Raw genomic sequence first — 26,702 nt, 5'->3', positions numbered from 1 at the left:
GAATGCACTGGCTGTCCCTTCTGGAGCTGTGTCACACTGCTGGGAGAGCAGGAGGAGGGGGCAGAGCCTTCCCTCTGGCTGATGTGCAAGGAGGACACTCCTTGGAGGTTGCTCTGCTGCAGTGACTCAGTGCTGTGGAAGCTGTGACTGCCCAAAAATGTCTGTGTCACCAAGACTGTTTCCATTTTGCCAGCCCCAGTGCTCCCCTTGCACAAGGGCTGGCAGGACAGGGGCACTGGCATCATCACTCTCAGTCACTGATGTGATCTCTAGAAAATCAGTGTAAAATATATAATGCAATGATATAAATGCAAGCATACCCAAAGATAAAGTGTGTAAGCAAACTATGTCTTAGTAGAAGTGTTGAAAAATTAAGTTTTCACTTCTAGGCACAATTCAGGTTCAAAAATAGAGTCTCAATTGTTACTTACCTGCTTATTTTCCATTAACTGGATGTGTATGTGGTGTCATGCTGACTAATAACACAGCCTTCTGCTTCCCATGATACTCCAATTATGCCTTCAGTAGTCACTTGAAAGTGCCAGAATAATGAATGAAAATTTCAGAGGAAAAAGAAAAACACAAGAAGCCTGAAGATTATGGATCATGCTTAAGGAGACTGAAACATTCAAAATTTTTTTAATGATCTCTCAATATTAAAAAAGCTCCTTTAAATGACATTTTGGAAAGCCTTCCTGTGTCAATCTCCATAATTAAGGATAAAGATTAATAAAAAGGAAATAAATCTCATACAGTGGACTTCTCCATCAAACCTGTCTAGCATTGCTTCAGAACTAGGGCTCCTAAATTCTACTTCTCAACAATTAATAAACATTTATTACCACAATATTTGCTTTAGAGGAGTAAATTGTGTCTTGCAGTGAATTACACTCTGTGGCCTTCTAATTAGTACATATAAAAATAAAACTTCTCGTAGCTTTTTTGGTTTTTTTCTTAGTTGTTTACATTCTGAAGCAAATTAAATAATATATTCATAAGCTCAGTCTGTATTTAGATACCTAAATAAGCATCTTGATTTTTAAGAGCACCTACAACTCTGAGAGTCACACAGTGCTCCTGAAAACCAGGCCATTTATTTAGGTGTCTATATTTAGGTACATGAGTTGGAAGTGTTTGGCTTGAGGTCACATAGCTATGGCTCATTGCATTTTTTTATTTCCATTTGGGTCACAATGGGCAAGTCACTTCTAATAATTCTTATCACAGATGTAAGAAATAGCAGGAGAGGTAGTAAGAATTATTTACTAAAAACCATCATGATGTTTAGCACTTCCTGAAAATACATGGAGTTTCATCCATGGAGAATTAAATTCTAAAAAAGATCAAAATCAGTGCATCAGCAAGGTAAGACAGTGTGTTTAGAGACTAAATTTATCTTGTGGTTAACTGTACTCATTTCCTGGATTGAATTTTCTGACATCTTTGTTGTTGCCTCTGTAACCTTGTGACCATTCTGACAAGCCAGATGTTTCAGCTTCCTGTAGTTTGACTGGGTAAATCCTAGAAACCAAGTGTTTCTGTTTGCTAACACATGGCAGCAAACCACAGTTTATCCTTGAGGAATTTGGGCTGACATCATCAGTCATGCTCATGAATTGTGGCTACACCTCCAAGATTGCTTTGGAATGTGCACAGTAGCTTCTACAGGCCTTGACCTTAATGAACCAATTATGCAATAAACAGTCCAGGACTCTGCTGAGAGCACTTGGAAAAGGACATAAGGAGTTTTAAAAGAAATTTTAAAGAAACAAGGAACAAAATGAAAACCTTCTATTTCAGCATCCTCATTCAAATGTGACAATTTGCATCTGGCCATAATATTTCAGATCTGAGGGTTGCACTTGTACTGTAAGGATGTTGTTTGTTACAGTACAAAAGGTTTGTTTTTCTTTCTTCAAATGGAGGTTGTTTTAAAAGTCAATGAAACCTGTTTTTCCTCTTGATCTATCATGCATCTAGGCTGAAAAAACATCTCTTGGTTAAAAATATTCCTTCCACAGAAATGGGGACGTGCCATTTTTGTTGTCTTTAAAGCAGAGGGTTAGCTATAAGATAGTAAAGTTCTGTTTTGTGGGACTTTGTTAGATAGGGAATTTTTGCAATGTGAAATCAAAAAGCCCTTCATTTTTTTTCCAACAGCTCTCACTCTCTGAAGTAGATGTTAAATGGAAAGATTTTTTTTGTTCCTGTTCTGGTTGCCTTAAAAGACACAAGCTCCTTGTCTGACCTCTGTCTGCTCCTGAAGATGCTCAGAAACAACAGGGATATGCCAGAGAGGAGATTTAGGGAGCAACAGAGCCAAAATGCAGGGGGTGTCCCACTGCAAATATGGGAGCTCAGGGGTTCCAGAGGAGTGCCACAGGTTCCTATGGAATCGCAGACTGGTTTGGATTGGAAGGGACCTTAAGGATCATCCCATTCCATTCCATCTCCTGCCATGGGCAAGGACACCTTCCACTAGACAACATTGTTCCAAGCCCCATCCTACCCAAACTTGAGCACTTCCAGGGATGAGGCATCCACAGCTTCTCTGGGTAATCTGTGCCAGGGCCTCACCACCCTCATAGGGAAAAATTTCTTCCCAATACCTAATTTAACCCTGCCTTCCTTCAGCTTAAGGTCCTTTTCCTTGTTCTACTACTCCATGCCCCTACTAAAAGTCCTTCTCCAGCTCTCTTGTAGCCCCTTTAGCTGCTGGAAGCTCTCTCTAGGGCTCCACACTTGCCTGACCCACATGTACCAGATGTGGAGAGAACAGACATCCCACTGGAGCACGTGCTTCCCTGCATATCCAAGCCCCCAAAGGAAACAGCTCTGCTCCATGATAACCTGCTCATGGAGTAATGTGCACAAGGGCACTACAGGCACTGAATTTTACAGCAGGTAGAGGATAGCCTCCTTTCCAGCAGGAATTTTTCAATTGTGTAATTATTATTCCTGTACTCAGAATGGTGTAAAATGCTCTGTAGATAAAAAGCAAGAAGAGACAGTGTTTGCTTTGCACAGTTTTGCTTTTCTCTGTAATGTGTTGCAGCTAAGCCGCTGTGCAGTTGCTGAGCACACACAAACACTGGAGAGGTGTTGAGGCAATGCTGTCTCACTGCCCTGAGTGACTGGGTGATAAACCAGCACATGAAGTTCAGCATTGATAAGTGCAAAGCAATGCACAGGGGAAAAATAACCCCAACCACACACACACACACAGAGACACTGGTTCCAGCACTGCAGGAGATCTGGAGACAGGAGTGGAAAGCCCTCTGGAAATGTCAGTGTGGGGCTAGGAATTGGTCAAAAAGGGAAACTGAATGTTGAAAATCAGTAGTTTCCCCCTTAGATGATGAGGAGACCCCCAGAGTCACAGGACTCTTTAGCCCAGATGCTCAGAGTTATTCCAAGTCCCTTGGCCAGACAGCTCTTGTCTATTCCAGACCCAGCAAAATTCAACAGTCATTTTAGCAGAATCAAAGTTTCAAAATAGTGTTTTCTTGTAAAATTAGACAGGCTAGAGAGGATGGTGATAAAGTCTCCCAGTGAAAACAGAGAAAACCACATAAAATTTAAAAAGGGAGAGCTGAAGGAAAATCCAATTAAAGGCTAGAAAGTAATCACAGAATAGCTTGGAAGGAACCCATAAGATCATCTTGTTCCAACCCCTGCCATGGGCAGGGACACCTTCCACTAGACCAGGTTGCTCCAGTCTGGCCTTGAACACTTCCAGGGATGGAGAATCCACAGCTTCTCTGAGCAGCCTGTGCCAAGGCTTCTACAGCTTCACAGGGAAGAATTTCTTCCTAATATCTAATCTAAACCTGCCCTCTTCCTTCATCTCAAGTCAATCCACCTTGTCCTCTGATGATGGTGAGAAGGTATAAACAATAAATTTACTGCCTCTGAAACAAAGGAACACTTGAACAGGGGTAAGACTTGAAATAGTTTTCACACAATAGTGAAGAACTATCCTGTCACAGCACATTGTGGAAAGCAAAACCACAAATGGGCTCAAAAAGAGTCAAAAACTCCCAGAGAACAGGACCACTGGCAGGTACTATGTGGAGTAACTTGTATTCAACCATGAATTCCAGAAATCCCTACCTCCCTAGCTGCTGGAATATTAGAAGGTAAACAGGAGAACATAGAGCCTATTTTTACACTGATTTACTAAGCATCCAGTCTTGGCTGCTGGAGACAAAAGACAAAGCTAGATGGATCCAACTGTATTTTTTATGTTCTAAAAAAGTAACAGAAACAATCGAGATTATAATGCTGACAGAGTCAACATTAATTTTACTTGCTTTATCCCTTCTAATCTCCAGACTCAGCCATTTGCAAGAAATCATAATCCATATCTGGCCAAAGAATTTGGGATTATCCCAGTAAGCAGAAATGTAAAAGATGAAGCAATAACTTCTTGAGCATCTACAGATTTTCAGGCATTACTTATTTGTTTCTTCTAAAAAAGGGAAATTTGTCACCAGAACATTTGCAAGGGCTGCAGGCCTTAGCCAGGGTTTGTATTCTGGTGATCAGAAATCAAGGTAACACTGTAAGGGGGCAAAACCTTTTGGTTCCAGTGCTTCAGTAATGTTGAAACTCTCAGCGTCTGCTTCAGCACACTTGAGAGGCCACTTTTGCTTACAGATTAAATCTGGAGATGGGAAGCAGGTGCAGGCTGAAGATAATGAGCAGCTCAGGGTTTGGAGGAGACGGGCTAAGCCTGTGCTCTGGGATATCAGTAACAAACTCCCACTCGGTTCTGTGGGATGAGCTCACAGCTCTGCTTGTGGATCCTGCAAGCAGCAGCTGTTTTATCACCTCCTTTGGTATCCTTTCCAGAATTACAGCTTCCTCCAGGTTTTGGCACCCTGCAACTGCTTGGGCTGTGGGAAGATGGCCACAGCCTTCAAGGGGCACAGGGTTCATGGCCTGAAGGGTGGGACTCCACAAAGGACCTTCTCTCAATTGCTCTTGTCCTATTATTTTTGCAACAGCATTTTTCCATGTCTAAATAATATATTGTTGTGTGACCTTTCCTAACAGAAATCTTTAATGCTTATAACAGGGGATACTAAAATCCTGCAACTGCTGCCATTCTTACAATTATCTGCTTTGAAGGACATTTCACTGCAATCAGGGGAATTTAAGGTTTTTCCCCCTTCATCTTAGCAATAGTGCCAGGATGCATATAAACCCAAAGGGCTCACCTTGGCTTTCCTGATTTTTCCTGAACATGGGTTGGTTAACTTGCTTTCAAAACTGCAGAGATTCCTATTTTACCACAAGGAAAACATATGCTAGGGCAACTTCATCGCAATGGAAACATCCTTCCCAATATGAAAATTAATAAAAATTGAGACACAAGGTACAGTTAAGAGGATGGAGATAAGAAGACACAAGGAAATTGTATAATATAAAATGCAGGACAGAAAAAGCCCAGTGGATGCTCTTCCTACTCAGAATATTAAAATAACACATCATGCAAAGGGAACACACATAAATAGAGACAAGGAAAATATCCTACCAGGTTTAATTCCCAAAACAAAAACCAACAAGCAGATAATTTGATTCAAAACCTGATTAGTTTATATAGTGACATCTGTGGTTCCACAGCTTACTGTTCTGCATAATGCCTAAAGCAGTAAGATCATGGTCAGGGATCAATATTTTAGACACAAGGACAAATCAATGAAAATAATAATTACTATTATAAGTTACCTATTATACATTTAAAAATAAAAGTAGAACTGAAGCAGAAACTCTGAAAGGTATCAAGGCATAAATCAATCTTTAGTTAAGGGACCAGGAAGAAACTCCTCTGTTGCAAATACAGCAATCTCCAGTGCATTGCTCTTTGCTGTCTCTAGAGATGAGGTGGGATACACTATTGATTTCATTCTTCACACTATTTATTTTCTGCTATTATTGGAAAGTGCTGCTATAAATGGCACACATCTATTTATATATCTTTTAACTAATGGAGAATTATTCCTAACATAGATTTTTATAGGGTATTTAATAATTACATGGGAGTCTTCTCGTTCTTCATTACATTCTATAGATTTTCAAAGCCATCTTTACAAAAACCTATTTACGTTTCTGTAGCACCCTATTGATTAAATCCCTTTGTATTACATTCCAAAGAAAAGAGACCACAGAAAATCACTGCTAGGCTCAGATGTGCAGCTGGAAGAGAGAAAATAGCCCTTCTTTTAATAAAACATGCCTTGGGGGCATCTGAGGGCTTTCTCTTCTTTTTAAAATCATGACCAGCATCAGCCTTTTTCTATTGCAAACGTGACTTTCTTTTAGAGCCCTACAGATGCTTCTTCTGGTCTGGCATCATCTGTAGTGGGGAGATACCCCTGATTCACCTGTGAGCCTGAAGATCTGGCTCTGTCTCAGATGGAACTCACTCCAAAGGATGGTTCGAGGGGAACCCAGTCTTGGGAGCTTCATCCTCCAAAGTAATTAAGACCCCTGCAACATCACCACAGGAGGGCCTGAGGAGCTGTCACTAAAACCATGGCGAAGTGCCCTGGCACTGTGAGGATGTCCATCCACCCCACCTCTCCCCTACCTTATCCCATCATCCCTTCTCACTCCTGTTCTATCCCATCCCACCTCTCTCCTACCCATCTCTCCTCACTTCCATTCCATTTCATTCCTTTCCACCCCTTCCCATTCCATCCCACACCATCTCTTCCCTACCTTACCTTACTCCACCCATCCCACCCCTCGTCACTCCCATTCCAATCTATCCTTTATGTCCCTACCCCATCCCATCTTATCCCATCTCTCCCCTACCCTAAGCCATCCCATCCCATTCCACCCCACCTGACTTCACCCAATCCCACCTCACCCTCAGGGTGGGGGCACGGACACCTTGAGGGAGAGCAGCTTTGCCAGGAGAACACAACAAACACGGTCCGGTTTCTACCGCTCCGTGTGCTCGGGTGTCAGGAGCTCGCGCCCTGGCTCACCTGTGTCCCCTCACTGCCCTGTGTCCCTCTCACCTGTCCTGTGTTCCTCCCGCCTGTCCCCACACACCTGCCACTTGTCCTCGGTCATCCCTTGTCCCCACACATCCCTGCCCGGCTCGCATGGCCCTGCTCATCTGTCCCCGTACATCCCCGTGCCCTCTCCTCTGTCCCCCGTCCCCTCACGGGCTCCGCCGGTCACCGATTCCCGGAGGGTCGCCGTGGGAGCTGGGGGCGTGGCCAGGGTTGTGGGAGGCGGGACCAGAGCACTCCTCGCGTTCTCATTGGCGGCGCCTCCTGCCTGTTTAGGCGGGGGCGTTGCTGATTGGGCCGCCCCGTCCTCCACCTTGGCGGGCGCGGCGCGGGCGGGCGCGGGGCGCTCTGAGGGAGCGTTGGGCGCGGAGTGAGGCGGACTCCGGGCGGGCAGGGAAGGGAAGGGCGAGCGAGCCGCAGGTAAGGGCACGGCCGCCTCCCCAGGGGCTCCTTCCCCGCCGGGGCCGCAGCGCTGTCCGGCAGACCTGGGTTACGCAACCGCCCCGCGGTCCTGCCCCGGCGCCGCGCTGCCCTCGGGGTTCCTTCCACCCGCGGCTCTCGGGGGATGCGCGGCGAGGCGGCGGCCGCCCCTCGGGAGGGATTGGGGCCGGGGCCGGTGTCTCCTGCGGTGGGGTGCGGAGGAGCTTGCGGGGAGGGATGGGGAAGTGGGAAGGGGTTTGCGGCCGTGCTGGGAGCAGGTCGGGGTCGCAGCGATGCAGACCCGGACCGGGCGCTCGGGCAGCTCCGGGCAGGGCAGCGCTGGGAGCCCTGAGAGAGGGAGGCTTTTCTCGGGATGCTTTAAACTTGGCTGCTGTAGCCGACGGGCAATGAAGGGGCTTTGAAGTGAAGGAAGGTTGGTTTAGGTTAGATATTAGGAATAAGTTCTTTACTGTGGGGCCGGTGAGGCACTGGCACAGGGTGCCCAGAGAAGATGTGAATATCCCATCCCTGAAGTGCCCAAGGCCAGGCTGCATGGGGCTTGGAGCAGCCTGGGATAGTGGAAGGTGTTCCTGCCCATGGCAGGAGGTTGGAACAAGATGGTTTTTAACGTCCCTTCCAACCAAAACCATTCTGTGATTCCGTGATCCCAAGCCAATATCGTTTAATGCTTATGTAATAGATAGCTCTCCAAACTTGCTGGTTTGGGTTTTTTCCCCCTCACCTCTCCTATATTCTTTTGTACCTCTTTAAAATATTCTGTTCCTTTATTTCTTGAGTTTAGACTTTAATGAAGGTTCCTAAAAACAAATGTATGATAAGTTTATACAGCTGAAAGAAATCATATTAAATGAGAATTGTAGTTTAATCAGGGGTTATACTTTACACCAGCCTCTGTCTTTAGCTTTCACGTTTTGCCCTTGGAAATGGTTTGGTCTTTTAGCTAGTTAGAGTATGTGTAACTAGCTAAAAGACCCGTCCCTGATGAAAAGGAAAACTGCTATTCTATGAAAAAACATGATTAGTGTAAAGAAACTGCTGCATTCATCTTGGCAGTGAAGCTAAATTATATGGTTGCCCATCATGCTTGTACAGATGGAAGTCTGAATACTGTGAGAATGTCAAACATTACAGAAAACTGCTAACACATCTCAGTAAACAAGGACAGAAGAAGAAGATTTTTGTGTAGATGATCATCTCTGTTAACTGTCTTTGGTGCCTTTCACAGCAGGATCTCTCCTATCCTCCTTAAACTTCTGAGAAGTTGTCAGGTGTGTGATTCAGTTTGTCTGTCCCCTTCCAAGTATTGTAGCTTGTGTTCAGATTCAGTAGCTTGGTTTGTCTTTGTTTGTGTTGAAAACGTTGTCATTGCATTGGAGTAATTAATTAAATAATTTATAAATTACTTGACTGTGCTAGCAGGAAATCCTTTTAGAGGAGGAAACTTTGAAATGTCATTCCAAGTTATCATTGTGTGTTTTCTAGGAGTGAAACCCTGTGATGGCTCCTGCTGCAGGTAGCTCTGGGTGAGATTCCTGCACAGTAGTGAATTTCAGGTTCCAGGCTGAACGAGTGTTCCAGTGACCCCCGTGTGAGGTGACAGCTCTGGCTGAAGGCCGGTGACGCTCTAATGCTGTGTGCCCCTTATGAAACGGGCTTGCTTTAAATAGATTAGCATAGAGGCCAAGTGAAGGTGATCAGGAGGCTTGTTCTGGTTTCTTTGTGTTTGGGGAGGGTTTTCTTGGTTTTTTTTTTTTTTTTTGTTTTGGTTCTTTGAATACCTTAATGTTGCCATGGTTACTGTAGTGCCCAACTGATTGAAGCTCAGCTTCTTGACTTTAAGAACAGCACATGGAATCTTCACACCTGGCACTGGCTGCTCCAAGGTATCCCCTTCCTTTTGTGCAGTGGCACTGGAATTTTGGCTTGGTTGGGTTCACCAGTGCCTCCTGCATTGTTTTCTCCAGTGCTGGAGATGCAGATGCTCAGCAAGGCAATGCCAGAGTCCCTCTGTGCTCTCAGGACACATCCCTGGTGTGGGAGGCACAGCTGAACCTTCAGTGTGATGTGCATGTCTTGGACTGCTTGAGCTGACCAGTCCTGCTTTAGAGGAATAAAACTGAATAGTCCCTTTGGATGTTAAAAGCTTCCAAAAATAGTTCCCAAGTCTCAGCTAAATTTAATGCGGCTAGAATGTCAATGGAAAGGATTAGAACATTTGGGATTTGCACCAGTTAGCATTTAGAAAAAAAAAATAGACTAAAATCCTCTTCCTCATATCTGCCACTTTTGTGAGAGGAGAAGTAGAGATTGGCACTATTTTTGTGTGTGCTAACCAATCTGGAGCTCAAATGTTAATGGACTTCCCTGTACTGATAATTTTGATTCCTGTGAGGGAATTTGCCCAGGTGGGAGATCAGGGTGAAGGCTGTGGGAGGGGGTCACTGTAGTCCTTGCTGCTTTTGAGGCTGCAAAGGTTCATTAATCCTGTCATGTGAGGTCCAGTTCTGCTCTTTCTAATTAAGTAAAAAGCCTCTATTTAAGTCCATAGGAGCTTTCCACAGTGAAGAATTAGCACCATTAAAAGTAATGCTCATCTCCAGTGTTCATTGTGCAGAGTGGAATGAAATTCCAGTAAGTTACTCTGTGACCTTCCCTGATACATTTGTGCTTTCTGACAGAGCCTTTTGTGTGGGGCCAGTTGGATTCAGCAGGAGATGCAGCCCTAGGCTGACACCACTGAAATTGGTGGCTCTGCTACTGTAAAGTCAGTGAATATTTTAAGTAAAAAATTATTCTTGCAGTAAGATCTTATTCGCTGGGTTTGATTTCCTCCCTCCTGCCTCTCCCCTGCCTTTGAATTATGGTAAAAATTGCTTTTTTGGGGCTTTTTTTTTCAGTAGGAACCAAGATGGAATCCCTACACTTCTCCTGGACCCCTTCTACAAAAACAACTGCAACTTTTCTTTCTTTGTTTTTTCCTCCTGCAGATTACGGTTTCCAGGTTTGCACTCAGAGCTCAATAATACTTCTAGTTTATAGTGATTATATTTAAAGCTTCTATTTGTAATGTTTTGTTTGCTTTATTCTATTTTTAGTCATGTTGTTTGTCATGGCAAGCAGTGTTTAATAAAAAAAGTTAAGTTTCCTAGTGATTTCAAGAGATATGTGCCTGTTTCTTGATGTCCCTCAGGGATTCTTTTTAAAAACTCTAAAGACAGGGAAATGTTCACCAAGGAAATGCCTTATTAGTTTCCATAAAAACAGTGGATAAATCTATAAATGCTCAGTGATATAGAAGACATTGGTCCGTTCAGACACTTCATGTCCTCAAATTATCTTAATTCAATACAATTTCTGCTGAATTCTTGGCTCTGCAGAGGTCTGACTTCATGAGAAGATGTACATTTTTACCCTTTCATTTTTATACTAAATAAGTGTAATTTTTCAAAGAGAAACTTCAGTGAGCTGCTGCTGTTTTCCAGTGAGTATAATTTTCTGCTGGCCTCTGTTAATTTCAATTAGAGGTGTACTGTGTCTAAAAATAGTGAGGTAACAGAATGAACACAGAGCTCCCGCTTGGAATCTCTGCAGAGATTTTGGTCACAGCCTCTCCAGTGCTGAGCACTGACATGACCTGTGCCAGTGGGAAGGTGTTTCTGTTTGGAGCCATCCCAAATTAGAAACTTTGCACACCTGGACCACAGGGGGAGAAATTTAAGGTAACCCACATCAGAGTGAAGTGATGGGTAGGGGCTGGGAGGGAAGTGGCTGCTGTGGTTCTCCAAGGGTTAAAAGTGCAGCACTCTTGAGCTTCTCATTCTGTGGGGTGTATTAAAGTTGGGGGTCCAAACCTTACACCAAATTCAGAAATAACATTCAGGTGGGCTTTAAATAAAGGGAATAAATGGATGTGGCAAGTGCTCAGCTGTAGCTGGAGGTTCCATGAAGTTGTTTGGCTCAGGTTTGAATCTGCCTCAGACTTTTCAGGGGAACAATCCTGACAGAGTTTGCTGTCATGATCCCAGGTAAGATTTTGGATAATTTAGCATCAATATTGGTTCTGGATAGAGCCTATATTAGTGTATATATTTATTTTTTTAATGGCATTGCCCCTTTTTTGAAACTCTGTATGGCAACTTCTGGTATCTCAAGTATTTGTAAAATCTGATTTGGGAGGGGAGAAACAAATGCATAACTTGATTTGAATTCATTGCATTTTAAAAGGAAGGTAAGTACAGTTTACTCTTATTTGGGTTTTTTTGTTTTTTTTTTTTTTTAATATAAAAAGTATCCTAAGGGGATGAAATTAACTCATCTTGTCAGAAGCTGTGGAAAGGAGCTTTAACATAAATTGGAATGTGATCCAGTGATTGTATTATTGTAACATAAAAGATTACTTTTAATTGGGCTTATTTGATATGGAAATCCAGTTCATGGATGGTACATGACTTAGACTTAATTGTTTTAAGAGATTTGAAATATAAATTCTTTTGTTCTAAATTAGTTAAATAATTGGAAAGAGAATTTTTTTTGTCAGAGGACTGCCTGAAGTGGCTAAATAATTTCAAAGAAACTGCAAAACCACTACCAACAACATGATAGCTGAGCCTTCAGGTTTGACAGACATAATAAAGGATATGAAGTTATGATTTTTTACATATATAAATATATATATATATATATGTAAATGTTTGTATGTGTAACACTATTCATAATATGGAAAAATGGAAGATTTCCATCTTATGCCTAGGGATAACTTCTGATTGAAGTCTGCTAACAAATGTTGATTCAAGTGTGTTTGTCCCCTCTGATTATCATTGAGCTCAGGCTCATGGGCAGTTTATTTCTCTTGGGGAACATGTGTGTATTTTCTTAGTGAGGTTTCTGTTTTAACTGTGGTGCTGTGCTTTCCATGGTGCAGTGCATGGCAAAGGAGAACCTGTGGAACAACAGTTACCCCATACAGGTGTTCCTAACCATCCATCATAAATTGGGCAGAGGATTTAGGAATCAGGTATAAGTTAATTTGCTAGTGGAGGGAACACTAATCTGAACTCTGGGTGTATCTTAAGAGTAGAAGATGCCTCTGCAGGCACAGACACCTGCAGGTCTGGGATAAGAGCTGGCCACAAGCCTGTGAGACAGTGACTTTCTTCAAAAGGCTTGGCCAATACCCAAGTCCCACTGGGCAAAAATGTCTCAATAATTGGCTGGAAAAAAAAAAGGAATCAAGTTTTTCCTATCCAAGAGCTCTAGCAGAGCAAGAATACTGCCACAGGATTTAAATATTTATTAATTTCTCATCCTGGCTGCTGCAGCATATGATCATTTTGTTGTTGGTTAAAAACCTGAGCTTCATGGTTATAACTTAAAATCCTGTTCTGTTTTGTTGTCTTTGTGGTTTTGCTGAATTCCTAACTTAAAAGCTTTCCTATGTAGTACTTATAATATGGCTCTCCCAGGAGAGAAAAATAAACAACTGTTTAGTGAGGAAGCCTGCAGACTTCTGACTTGTTTCTTAATTGAGATTCTTTGCTTCTCTGCACAATTAGCCTTGTTATGCCTTGGGAAAGGAGGTATGAAACTTGTTAACTTTAACATTATAATCCAGATTTCTACAACTTTAGCATGTCCAGTGTGTAACTCTCAGATGGTCAGTGTCTTCCCTGGCTGCAAATTTTTTTGTCTGTTGTGAATGAAATTCTTCCCACAGCCTGGCACCAGTCTGCTCTGCCATGTAAATTGTGTTTTGTAACACTGGGCTTGAGGTTCATTTCCATAAACCTAATGACACAAGCTAGACACAATGACAAACATGCTTAGAGATGATTGTTCTTGGAGGAGATGATTTATTAAAGCTTTTTACTAGAGAAAATACTGCATTCTGATGTGAAGTTTCTGGCTGCCATGAGGATTTCTTTCCAGTATTTCCCTGGATGTGTTTTCCATGAAATGTGCAGTAACACAAAGCTTAAGTGAGTTGGTGCAAATACCAGAGGCAATGTTGCTGTGAGGGTGAGCTCTCCTACACTAACATGTTCTGCTGAACTTGTAGCCATCTCTTCTGCCAGTTGTTCAGGCTTCCTCTTTCCAATCAGAATTTAGAATTTAATTTCTAAACTGCAATTAGTTGGAGGTAGTTGTGCTAGTATTGGGCTGAGCTGCTGAAAGCAAAGTGTGTGTTTGACAGCCTGAAAACCCATCCTCAGGTTAACACAGTACTTTTGAGCATGGCTTCAGCTTGTGTACTTGAGAACTTCTGTGATTAGCCCTGAGACTCCAGCAATAACAATTACTGATATTTCCATAACCTTATGTTATGGAATGATGTGCTCTGTCATCATCCAAATCTCATTTCAGAGCAGAGGTTATATGAAAGGCACAGCCATAGCAAATTAGCTCCATAATTTAGCTTTACTGAGATTAAGTGTAATAAACCCATATGGTTTAATTTTGGACAGCAGTTCTATATAATGTGTTTGAGCTAATATTTACAGCTATTTATAGAGAATAGCAAGTATGCAAGAGAGCAAGGGCAGAGCAGAACAGATGAGCACACTGAGTTTATGTAACTCTCTAAATGCTTGTGCTAGGAGGAAAAGCAGCTAATGATTGCATATTGTTATTGAAAGAAATAAAAAGGAATAGATTATTATCCAGTAAACTTCTAGTTAACTCACTGGGGCTCTCTAGATGCAATAAGTTGATGTCTACTAAGGACTGGTAAATAGCTGATTAAATACTAATTAACACACTGATCATTAATTGGACCTTGACTTACTCCCCTTGGCTGGCATGAAGCTCTCTCTCATCAGTAGTGATACCATTTTATGTATGGGCTCATTATGTGTGCCCATCAATTTGTGTGCTTTAAAATTACTTTTATCTACTGATGCATTTGGGATAAAGGCTCCAAAATCAGCTCCTAAAAGTGCTGAAAGTCATCTTGAGTCCACTCTTCTCTTAACTTTATTTGCTACCTGGTGTGATTAAGATGCAAAGAAATTGCTAATGGGCTTTGAAAACCAGCCTAAACTGTAGAAGAAATTGGCTGTGTTCTGTGTGGCAGAGATGTGTCTTGGTTGTACTGATTTTTGGTGATGCTGTGTTCATGCTCCTTTCCATAAGGGTCTTTTATTTAGTTTTTTTTTCCTTGAAGCCTGGTTTAAATTGCAAAGTTATTTTCAAAGTTCTTCTTATCCTGAGCATCATGCTTCCTGAGTTGGCTGCAGACTCAGAAGCACCAGCAGCCTTCCCAGTAACAAAGATGGTTCTTTTAAACCCAAATACAGCAGTGTTTTCTCACAGGGCAAGGGGCCCTTAAGTAATGTCTATTTGCTTGTGTTCAGAAGCTTGCACTGGTATGTTTAGGCGTTTTCTGTGCTAATAAATGAAGTTAAAGCCCCTGTTTGAACCTTGGTGAGACTGGTCTCATTGCCCTGTGTCAGAGGCCAGCTGTTGCCTTGGAATTGTGTGAAATTTATGTTGTACCAACAGAGCCCCCAGACTTTAGAATCTCAGCGTTACCTTGTGGATATGAACATTTAAATACATTGTGTAACTGTGTGATGTTCTCTTCTCTGTGCTGCAGGGATGAGAGGAGATTCTTACTTCTTTGGAATGAGGGGCCTTGGCCAGTATGGCTGCATCCCAGAGGATGGAGGACAGCTCCTGCTCTACTCTATCAATGGAGACAACGGCCTCAAGAGATGTTTTGCAGAGGAAGACTTCCATGAAATAATCGATTTCAACGATCTCCCAAATTCTCTCTTTGCCTGTAATGTTCACCAGTCCGTGTTTGAGCATGAGGACAGTAAGGTACAGTGTCTGTTTCCAGATTTCCCTGTAAGAGAAACCCATGCTTTATATCTGTTTATTGCTGTCAGTGAAAGAGTTTCATCGGTTTCATGCAAAGAAACTTGATCACAAATATGTCTTCTTTCTTAGGTGACTGCAGCATTCTGCTTTGACGTTTATTTCAAGAGCTTAAAAGCCTTTTTGTCAGCTGAGGTCAACAAAAATGTTTTTCTTTTGTTGAGATTTGCAGAATACTGAAATGAAGGTTTGTGTTTTCATGGCAACCTTGGCTGCAGGGATGGTGGGAACAGCAAAGTCAAACATGTGATGGCTGCTCCTGCTTGCTGATCACAGATCACTGAGATGAGAGGCTGTCTTTCTATATTTTCTCACAGAATTAGAGAATCCTTAGGTTGGCAAAGACCTTTAAGATTGAATCCAACCATTAGCCCAGCACTGCCAAGCCCACCACTAAACTGTGTCCCCAAGTGCCACATGTACACATCTTTTAAACCCCTCCAGGGCTGGTGACTCAACCCCTTCTCTGGGCAGCCTGTTCCAATGCTTGACAGCCCTTTTGGTGGATAATTTTTTCCTAATATCCAGGCTAAACCTCCCCTGGCATGCCTTGAGACCTTTTTCTTATGTCTTACTGATTGCTGATTTGGATAAGAGACCACCACCTGCCTCACTCCAGCCTCCTTCCATGCACTTGTAGAGAAGAGAGATAAGGTCTGGTGTGTTTTAAGTTATCTGTAATACTGTGTTCTCACTGTCATTCACTTCAGATTTTCTAGATAAAAGCACATGAGAAACTTCATGAAAATATTTTGGACTCTGCAATTAATCTAAAACAATGCTGAGAACAACACGGTCTTAAGATAATAATAATAACAAAAAAACAACTCTTGTAGGAAGCATTCAGTTCCCATTTCTTAGTCTAGTGTTATTTCTGACTGAGACTGCAAGAATATAAAACTGATAGCTTGGGGCTTTATTGTCTGATGAAATGAGTCTGAGCTAATTGTTATAGGCACATCTCAAGCTACTTGAGTGTCCTGTTCAGAATTTTCAATTCAGAAACAAGCTGGCAGTGGTACAGTGGGTTTTGCCTGAAACTGCCTGAGGTACCCAGATAAAACTACAAAATCACTGGGACCAGAGCAGGCCAGAATGGACAAGGACTTTTTAATGGGGAGATTTCCAGACAAAAGGGGAATAAAACAAGATTTCTAAGGATACAGGCTCCCTGTTAAAGGTACTGAAAGTGATGTCTGGTGAGGCTGTACAAGTGGAATTATTCAGGTTTAGTTTTTTAGGCATTTTTATCTTCTGTAATAATGTCCTGTGTATGTTTGAGTAATATAGATTAGTGCTGCAATATGAGCTTTAAAATGGGCAATTATATATTACAAATTCTGCACTCTAAATTGCAATTTTGAAAACCAGTTCCCTATTTTATTGAACAGGCCTTTTGCTAATAAGCATCTTGCAATTACATTCTGCCATTTTCCAAAATTTCCTCACCATCTGGTAATGAGCTTGACTAAAGTTAAGGGGTCTGAAAGTCCAGTTTTAAAGGGAGAAAACAGAAGCCCACCTGGAAGTAGAGAATCTCTGTTTACCCTGCAGAGATTCTATCCCCACTTGCTCTTGAGCTTTCCCTTTTGAGAGCTGCATTCTGGTATTTAGCTGCTGGCTTAGTTAGAAAATGGAATGGCTGATTATGTAAGTATGTGGGATAGCAATCCCCAAAGACTTGCAGGACTTAGGGATGTGTCTCAAGAATAGCAGCTGGGTTGTGGAGGTGGATGTTCTGTGCCACGTGGGGCTGTGAGTGCCCTGTGCCTGCTGAGGGTTCAAGCTGTTTGCAGGTAAGTGCTTACTCCTCTAAGTCTCTATTTAACAAGATGGGATTACCCTCAGATTTCTCATTAAATCCAAGAACCTGGGGAGTTGGTGATGGTTTTTATTATTCCTGTAGAACATGGTCTTGTGTTTCCAGTTGATTAATATCCATAATCCTTTCTATTAATAACTGTTGCTGCAAGATAAGAGCACACACAAATTCAAAATAAAAATATTGTCAAGTTGCTAAGCTAAATTTTAAAATCTCACATGATCATGTTCATAAATGATGCTAACAATCATATCTTCAATTATATATTCACCCAAACTATATGTAATGGTACACTAAGCTTCTAAAAAGTATGTACTACAGTAATGGCTATATCTAAAATTATTTTATTATGGCATTCATTCTGCAGAAAGTAAAGCTTTTTGTAATGTATTTTTAACTACTTCTCTTGATCTGCACTTTTAGGAGTAAAGTGAATATATGATTGGAAGTTACAAGTTAGTAGTAAAGGAAGCCAGAGAAGCCCCTCATTGTGAATGGCTGGTTTGAATTGGTGTGGAAAGTTCTGAGTGGCTTTAGCCTGGAACAGCATTAAAGTAAAGAAGTTACCCTGTCAGTTCTAAAGTTGCATTATCTGAGGTGTCCAGGGGCTGAAATGTCAAGTTCAAACTTCTAACACACTGATATCTAAGCAATGCACTCACTGAAGACAGGTTTTAATTGGAAGACATTTAACTCCTTTGTATCAGATACAGGGTAAATTCCAGGTTGTGCTGGAATGTGGCCTTGCAGCAGCTCCTGGCAGCACGTACACCTGTGCTGGGGATAAGTTGATTTGGTTTGTTCTGAGTCCTGTGTCAGAAATACCCTCTCACCAGTGCTGTGCATCTACAATCCCTCTTAGAAAGGATTCAGTCTCCTGTCAAAAGCAATGATGGCACCTGCAGGGAGCTTGAGTTTGGATGTTCATTCTCTGAAGGTGAGGAATTCTGGCAGCTGAAGGCCGTGTCCTTTGCAGGGAAAGACACAGCTTGGATTTTCTCCTGGCTGGCACCCTGAGGTCTTACTATGCTGAGCCTCAAGAGTTGTGGACTCTGGGATCTGAAGATGAGTTTGCCATCAGGCTTCAAGGAAGCTGGTAGGAACTGACTGCCCTGAAACACTGAAGAAAAGGGGAATATAGATTAATGCTCCCTACAGCTGATCTTGCTTCAGTAACAGAGCATCTGGTCAAAAACTATTTCCCTACCTTCCATGCTGTGTTCCTGGAAAGAAATGTGTGCTTGGATCAGGAGACTGCCCCAGATAACTGGGTCCATACTGTGGGCATTTAAGGATTTGTGCAGGATGTTTTGGCAGCTTGAGAAGGATGGCAGCTTGCTATAGCTGAGGGGAGGTGGCTTTGCCTATCTCCACTCCCATCATGGACAGCCTTCCTCCTATGGAAAACGAAATTGTACCTTCTTTACAGTGTGCTCAAAATACAGAGCTTTTTAGTTCCTAAAATCCAGCAAAGGTGTGGAGAAGATTATCCAACAGGATAATCTGTTGCTAAGCTGGGATCACATTTGGTTGTGCCCCTGTCACTGTCCTGTGTTCTGATCATTTGGTAGGGGCAGATTAATTTGGTGTTTTGGACTGTACAGCACTGACTTGGTTGGGTCATGGAAATCGTATTGTAAAGAAGCAAAAAATAAAATTACGCCTTAACCCTGGGTTTTGTCACATTGATGGGGCTATTTATGTGTGAGCAAGAGTTGGCAAAATTGAGACTTATTTTTGGCTGGTAGTGTGACTGAATGGGAGGTGCTGCTCCTTTTAGCTTTCCTGATAAAGCAAGTGTGTTGGTGAGCCAAAGGCCATGGCTCTGATAACTCCTGAGGGTGGGCATTTGAGTGTTTCAGGAATTAATTGCTACCCATAGCCCTTAAACTCTGCTGGTAACTCTTTTGTTGTGCTTTTGTCATGCATGTATCCCTGTTTGTAAAACCAACCTTTCTGTTCTGTGACTCCAGCTTCCTTCAGGCTGGGGCTGGTAAACACACTGTCAAAGTGAAGCATCTTTGTCTCTTAGGATGGTTTCTTTAGATGCTGTAGTGCCTCAGGAGACACTTAGACAAAGCTAATAATATTCATTATTAGAATATGTTTTCATGAGGGAAGGATGTGTTTCCTCGAGCATTTTAGAAGCTGCATGCTCCTTTTTTTATCATTCTTTTGGCTGAAATTGGAAGGAGAACCAGTTAAACTTTATGGTTTTATTTCAGATAAAGAATGATTCATCAGTTTCTGAGCATTTTAGTTATGGTGAAAGTGCCTAGGCAGTGATAGCCAAAGTCCACCAAGTGCTTTTTCTTGCCAATGTAATCTAAGCAAATAGGAGATATATTGTTATTTCTGCTTGAGAAAATACTGATCAAATATTTCCAGTTCTGGAATTTCCAGCATGAGGAAGATGTAGACATACTGGAGGGAGGTCACAGAGATAAAGAGATGGGAGTCTGTCTGCTCTGAAGAAAGGCCAAGGGAGCTGTGCCTGTTGAGCTGGAGCAGGCTCGGGTGGATCTGAGCAGTGTGTGTGAACCCCTGAAGGCAGGGTGCAAACAGGGCTCATCCAGACTCTCTTCAGGGGTGCCAGGTGCCAGCAGCAGAGGCCATGGGCATCAGCTGAAACGCAGGAGGTTCCTTCTGAACATCAGGAAACATTTTGTGCTGTGGCAGTCCTAGCACAGGGTGCCCAGGGAGGTGGTGCAGTCTCTCTCTCTCCCCATGGAGATACTCCAAGCTGTCTGGACATGGTCCTGGGGAGCTGAGCTCAAGCTGACCCTGCTTGAGCCAGGGGTGTGTTGGAAAGGTTGACCCTCAGAGGTCCTTTCCAACCTGCTCCAATCTGTGATTCTGTGAGCACTTCTTGAAGTGTCTACTAATTCTTCTGATGCAGAGGGCCAGTGTGGGAATGCAAGATGGGGAGTGAAGGTGATTAAAAATGCATTTTCTGAACCATGAGCTTAATGGAGGTGGGGTGGGGCAGGAAGGAGAAAAGTCAAACTAACAAGCCAATGGAAAAGATAATCCTATTTTAATAGAAGGACTTTACTATGAAAACAATTACTATTTTCATGAGGGATTCTTTCACATTACAACTTTATTTACATATATTGGATGATTGCTTGCTCTTACTGCAGAAGCCTCTGTTAAACTTCCTCTGACTTTATTTTTTAAGATGCATTATTGAACTTGGATCCTGAAAAATATTTCATGCTCCCTCAGGTGGGTGCTGAAATATTTGTCCAAGAGTGATGCTTTAAGAACTCTTTGTAGCCTTACTTGTAAAGGCTTTTTTCCCTTTGAACTTGCATTCAGATTTCTCAACAAGGTCCATTTTCATGCTGCTATTTTTATTTTTAAGATTCAGTGAAAGACACTGGACTGCTCACTGGTGTGCTGTGTTGTCTTTAACTTTTATATGTTAATTCTGGAACTGAAAGTTCCTGCTGATGCTTTGACTGAAGCAGATAATTGAAATGTGTCTGTTCAGTGCTCCTTTTAAACAAAGTGGAGCCAGTGTGTCTGCTGCCATGTGTGAAATGTTTCTCCAGTTCCCTTTTCATACAGGCTAATTCAAGATGATGCTCTGGGAGGCTCAAGGCAGGATGTGTGTCTGCAGGGGAATGAAAATCTGTTCCTTTTGACTTGAGTTTTAAGCATCTAGATTGTGAAGTCAGAATCTCTTTGTTCATATTACGTCACTGAAGCCTCTAGGTGTTGAGTCATCATTATATTTAGAGGGTGGCACACTTCTTTTTAGTCTAATATTAGTATTCAAGCCTGGACCCAGTGGAAGGTCACCCTAGCAAAGATGAAGTCAGGCTCCAAGGCTGGAAAGGAATGCAGGCTTCACTTTGCCTTCCTCGTACACTTGCTGTTGCTTTGTTTTACTTTCAGTTTTTCTACCTTTTAAGGTTGGTGTTGGTTGATATGATAACATTATCAGAAGCTGCTGCTTGAAGCAGACTGTGCCTCATGCAGTGGAATCCACCTACTTTTCTTTGTCCAGTTTATAAATGGGATGAGTGTTATTCCCTGTCATTCTGTGAAAATGGAAGTGTTTCTTTACTATGCTCTGTCTGTGCATCCAATAAAATGAAAATACAGAGAGCTTGCAAAGAGTGGCTGCAGGAGCAGTGTCCTTCATGAATCACAGCTGCCCCCTGGGAATCCTATTTTGCACTTTTCCCTGCGTGCTTGTTTGCAGACAGCCAAGCACTGCTTTTTTTGTATGCACTTTTGGAAGCACTAAAATAAAGCTTTAGGAGGCTGTTCTTGCATTAAGAAATATGCACTCTGAAGTTCATTTTCTATTGCACTTTTTTCTGTAACTAATTTCAAAAACTTTTCCTATGAACCATCTCTGAGCAATACAGTGTTTTGTCTGAAAACACCTGTGACCTTCCATGCTCTGCATCTGATATTCCATCTGGCTGCTGGAGTGGTAAGCCTGATTTTTTCAGCCTCATTATGCACATTCTCTCTCCAGCTGAAAGAAACTGTTGATATTTAGCCTTAAAATGGCCTTAAACCAAAGGGAGGGTAGGTTGACATTAGATATTAAGAAGAAATTCTTTACTGTGAGTGTTGAGACCCTGGCACAGGTTGCTGAGAGATGTGAATATCCCACCCCTGGAAGTGTTCAAGGCCAGCTTGGTTGGAGCTTGCAGCATCCTTGTCTAGTGGAAGGGGTCCCTGCCCATGGCAGGGACTGGGAATAGATCATCTTTTTAGATCCCTTCCAACTCAAGTTATTCTACAATTCTGCATTTGTCCTTCATAAACTTGCCTTTTACCCCATGGTGTAGCTGCTGGACCTTGTAATCCAGCTCTGTGTTGGCACCTGGAATGGGATGTGGTGTCACAGCTCCTCCCTGTAGCTGCTGTTCCTGTGCTTTGCCCACAGGTCAGGTGTGAGTTCTGTTGAGGAGCTCCATAAGAAAAGCAGTAACTTCATGAAGGTGGATGTCCTGTGGCATGTGAACTCTAAACATGACTGGCAGTAAGATCCACAAAGCATCTCAGTGTCTGGAACTCCTTAGGTCTCAAGCCACAGTAACCATAAGGAGCTGAGGTTTTACTGGAGAAGGGGAAGTAGGGAAGTTCACCTTCACTGACATTTGGGATCTGTTGAGTATTCATTGTGGTTCAGAGGCAGAAAATGAGTTAATTTTGATTGGTGTGTTTTGCATATTCAGAATGTCAATGCATATTTATAAGGAGATGATTTAAGGCTGTTCTTGTAGCTCTTAACAAGACAACTTGCATTTATGTATGTATATAGGCTCTGATGGTAATTTCCTCTGAGGTGATCTGCAGAATTTCCAAAGGAGCTGTAAGGACTTGTCAGTGTAGTTTAGGCATTCCTTCCATCTTCTCTTGGGTTGTTCTGGAGATGATGCTGTTAGCATGCAGGAATTACTCATCTCTGAATATTCCTCAATTACATCAATATTCTGCTCTGAAAATGTGATTTGGTGTTTCTGTGGTGCTGCTGGTGTTGTCTTCTCTTTAAACAAAAAAACTCCTCAACCAACCAAGAAGTTAGTAACAAGTATCTCTGGGTCTGAAAGGCCTCTGTCTGTCATGTGGATGCTGTGTAATAATTGTTCCAGTCCTTGAGGTTACTTTCCCATCCATGCACAGTGTTCTTGGTAGCACAAATGCCCCTTTTTCAGTGGGAGAACGTGCCTGGCAAAAAACCAACTGGGTTAAAGGTAGGCCAGTATTCCTTGCAGCTGAAATCTGAAGTAGTGCTTCAAAGCATTTAACTATACTAGTTGTTTGTAAATTACAAAAATAACCTGATTAATGTTCTTTCCAGAACACACAAGACAGCAGTGACTGTCTGCTTTTTAAATTTGGAAATGAACTTTTTTCCTTAAGAGCAACTATGGAAAAATTCTTCCAGTGTTGGCTTTCCGTGGCTGTGTTCTACTCTGCAGTCTAGAGGGAATGTGTTATCTCAAACCAGGATGGGTGGGAAATCTTTCCTGGGAAAGGACCATTCAGGGTATTTCCTTTTTTTCTTTTTTTTTTTTTTGGAATATAATTTTCTTAGTAGTTCTACTAAAATACAGACTTTTGAATAATGAGACATTTTAACAAAGATGTTGCTAAATCTATGCCAAGGTTTCTGAGGGCCTTCAGTTAGGACATGAGTAAACAGGCTCTGGGAGCCACAGGGAATTGCAAAGTCTTGTGTGTAAGTCAGTAAAAAATCATCCTCTTAATTACTCCTTTCTCCAGCACAATGGTCACTGTAGGATTAACTGTGGGTAGGTCTGATTTAGATATTCCTAAACACTGTACAAATTTAGGTTAAGATTCCACTTGGCAGTTGTCTGTCTCCTGTAATAGGTTGAACTAAATTCCTGGACTCAAATGCCTTTTGATCTTTGAGGAAGTTGGATCTGGCCTGGAACACTGAGGCTGCTGTGGCTTTCTCTGAGCTCCACCAGGGTTAGCTGGAATGGGGGTTCAGCCAGGGACTTCTGCTGACTGAGTTTTGGTGTTGGTTGAGTTTTCCTTCTGATTTATCCTTCTGATAACTCCTGAGTTAGCCTTCTTGAAAATACTGGAGTTTGACTGCATGGGCACAGAATATTGAGCCTTTCTTCTCCAGGATGATAGCAGGATATGTTGTTTTCTGGGATGATAAAATTTATTGTAACTGGGGATACTTGCTGTTCTTGAGCAGTGTTACTCCTGTTTGGGTTTTTTCCCCTTTTCTTTTCTTGCCTGGCAATCTAAGTCATGGCATGTTTTTATAAAGCAATAAAAGCCAAGATGATAAGATAGCAGGTCACACTTGGAATAAAGCACAGCCATGAACTCTGCAGGAACTTCCTTGGGCCTCATTGAACACATTGTATGTTAAAGGAAGAAGTCAACCCTTCTGTATCTGCTGACATGAGCAAGAGCTACAGCTCCCAAAGGGAAAAGCTGCCTTTATGTAATTTATAGAAGAGTCTTGGTTTGTCCCACTAAGTAGTTCTTATCAGCAAATATCTGCTAATAATCAAACACAGTTTTGCCCTTCTCTCTCCAGCAAACTGTCACTCTGAAATCAACAAAAATCCTGTTTTTCTAGCTGATAGTAATCAAAAAGTGCAGTAAAGCCATTCTAATGTGGTTAGGGCAACAGCTGTTCTTTATTTTAATAGCATCACAGGTCCTAATCCAACCACAAGTTCTGATATCAGTTTTCTGGCCCAAGGAAAAGGCTGCTAAGTGAAGGTCAGCCTTCATTAGCAGTGCACAAAGACACTGCATTTACAGAAGCAACCTTATAGTTTAATCACATTCAAAACAGTAAATTTACAACTGTAATTTTCACTTATTTAAGGGAATTTCTCAAATATTTCATTCAAAATATGTGTTAACACTGCAAGAGTTAAATGCAAGTAATAAACTAATGGTTAATAGAGGTGGATAAAACAATACTGCTTGGAGAGGAATATTATGTTAGAAAATGAGGGGTATGGGGAGGTGGTGTGAGAAAATACAGGATGGGGAAGGGAGAGATGGCAGCTTTAAAATTGTGGCATTAATTAAGAATATGCAGCAGATTTGAGCACAAAGGTCAATCTGATCATAGTTGATCAAGGTGATACAAATTATCATTTAGTTCTGTGCATTTGAAAACATGTTTTCTTCTGTGCCAGATGAATTCCTGATACTTTTCCAGCTGATGGAAATTTTAGCATTTGCTGCAGTAGTGCAAAAATTTCTCCATGATTTTCTCTAGTACAATCCCAGAGCAACAAGATCTGCTGATGCCATTCCACCAGTGAGGATTTTGCTCAAATTCTCAGGCTCCTGTGTAGTGTGTGTGAATGTACTTTTTAAAATTGTCTTGGTTTAATGTGATTACTTTTAGGTTGTTTTCTTCTAATTCGATTCCATTTTCTGGATGCTCTACCCTGCTAAAGTTACATAACTTTTGTACTGGGCTTTGAAACTTAATCCAGAGGCAGAGACATTGCAGATATGATAGATGTAAAGTGTTTGTCTCAGAGGGATAAGAGAAGCCTTCCATGTGATAGGGACTGATGAGCTGGAAGTTAAGATGACAGTAAAATGGGGAGAAAAATTCAATATCTCTGGCAAGAGAATAATGAAACAACTCTTGTGCTGCAGCAGGGTGGACTCAAATCTCTGTGTGTTGGCTTTACCTGGCCTTGTGGTGAGCTAAAAAAGCATAAAGACATTGTAAGACTGCAGCATGCAGAATATAGAAATGTTCCATTTCATTTTACTGGAACCAGCACTGGGGAGAAATCAGATGGTTTCATCCCGGTGTTTCCAGTGTGTGGCTGCCTTACAAGGGAAGAACAAGCTGGGAACTTCAGAAGATGCTGAGGAAATGAGGTGCCAGCCCTCAGTGGGGGGGGGAGATATCCCCTGACTCCATATCAGACTGACATGTACCATGGGCTGACTTACAAAAGCCATGATGAAGTCAAGAAACCCATGCTTCTTTCCTTTTTATTCTTCATTGCTCTTTTGGAAAAAAACTCATTGTTTTTTCTATTTCTTCTTCTAAGCTTTTGGTGATAGCTTTTTTTTCCTTTTCCTTTGTTTTGTTTATTGTTGAGCAGCTGGATTTTGTGATATCCCTGACTGAAAGCAAAGCCAGTTCATTCAGACTGGAGTACCAGCAGTCTTGAAGAGAAGGGAATGGGTATTTCACATGGCTGAGGTTGTGTTGCATTGAGCCACAGGGCCATCTGAATCAGCCTTCTGCCAGTTTGGGGACTGAAGTTATTTTTACATGGTTTTCTTTGAGTTCCTGGGACAGGGCCATGTACAGACTGAGAGCACTGACAGAGCCCAGAGGCTGCCTCCTGTGTGATATCAAACATTTCTAATGTACGTCAACAAGCTGGCACTGCTTGCTTTCACTTTTTTGTCTTTGCAAAGCTTCTGTGTGGATTCTCCCAGGAATGTTTCCTTAACAAGCAGAGACCCAATTTGGGATCTATAATATTAGATACTTAAATGAGCAACTTCTGGACCCATTCAGTTCTTACATATGGTGATCCTGTTCCTCTGAATAAACGTGCAGAGCTGCTTCAAACTGTTGGACTTGAGGGATTTGGTCACAGACACTTCCAAATTCCTTTAAAGTCTGCTGCTGCCAACAGGAGCTGTGGAAATACATCACTGAATTCTGTTATGTTGTCCTTCCTTTCTGGAAATCCCTTTATCTTTTGCATCTTGAACTACAAATCTTCCTTTTGGGTATTTCTTTACCTGCTGTCCATTCTACCTGCTGTGTGCTCTGTGATGCAGCTGCTCCTGTGATTTGCTCACAGTTAAGAGGGAGAAACACAAAGCCCAAATGGTATCAAAGTGTTTCTTAGGAATATAATCTGTCTTCCTGTTTTTATATTCCAATTTCAAATGATTTAAATGAAAAAGCTTATATCTTTTAATAAGTATTTCCCAAAGAAATTGTTTTGTTGTTTTAATCAATCGCTCTTACAATTCTGAATGGAAGTTTTTCTGACTCCCTGCTGGTTTTT

The 26,702-nt window shown here is 41.9% G+C and overlaps 1 protein-coding gene across 1 annotated transcript in view; it reads left to right on the top strand.

The window, feature by feature from the left end:
* The first annotated feature begins 7,378 nt into the window (after positions 1-7,378).
* Positions 7,379-26,702, top strand: part of RCAN2 (regulator of calcineurin 2) — an 85,664-nt gene continuing 66,340 nt past the window's right edge. Inside the window, exons 1-2 of the mRNA XM_058020137.1 lie at positions 7,379-7,448; positions 15,061-15,287. Of these exons, the coding sequence (XP_057876120.1) occupies positions 15,063-15,287 (225 nt within the window). The 5' untranslated portion in view covers positions 7,379-7,448; positions 15,061-15,062. The remainder of the gene's footprint in view (positions 7,449-15,060; positions 15,288-26,702) is intronic.

This window comes from Melospiza georgiana, chromosome 3 (genome assembly GCF_028018845.1).
Source record: "Melospiza georgiana isolate bMelGeo1 chromosome 3, bMelGeo1.pri, whole genome shotgun sequence".
Classification (NCBI taxonomy): Eukaryota; Metazoa; Chordata; class Aves; order Passeriformes; family Passerellidae; genus Melospiza; species Melospiza georgiana.
Note: the sequence above shows the minus strand (reverse complement) of the source record. Positions and strands in the feature narration are given on the sequence as shown.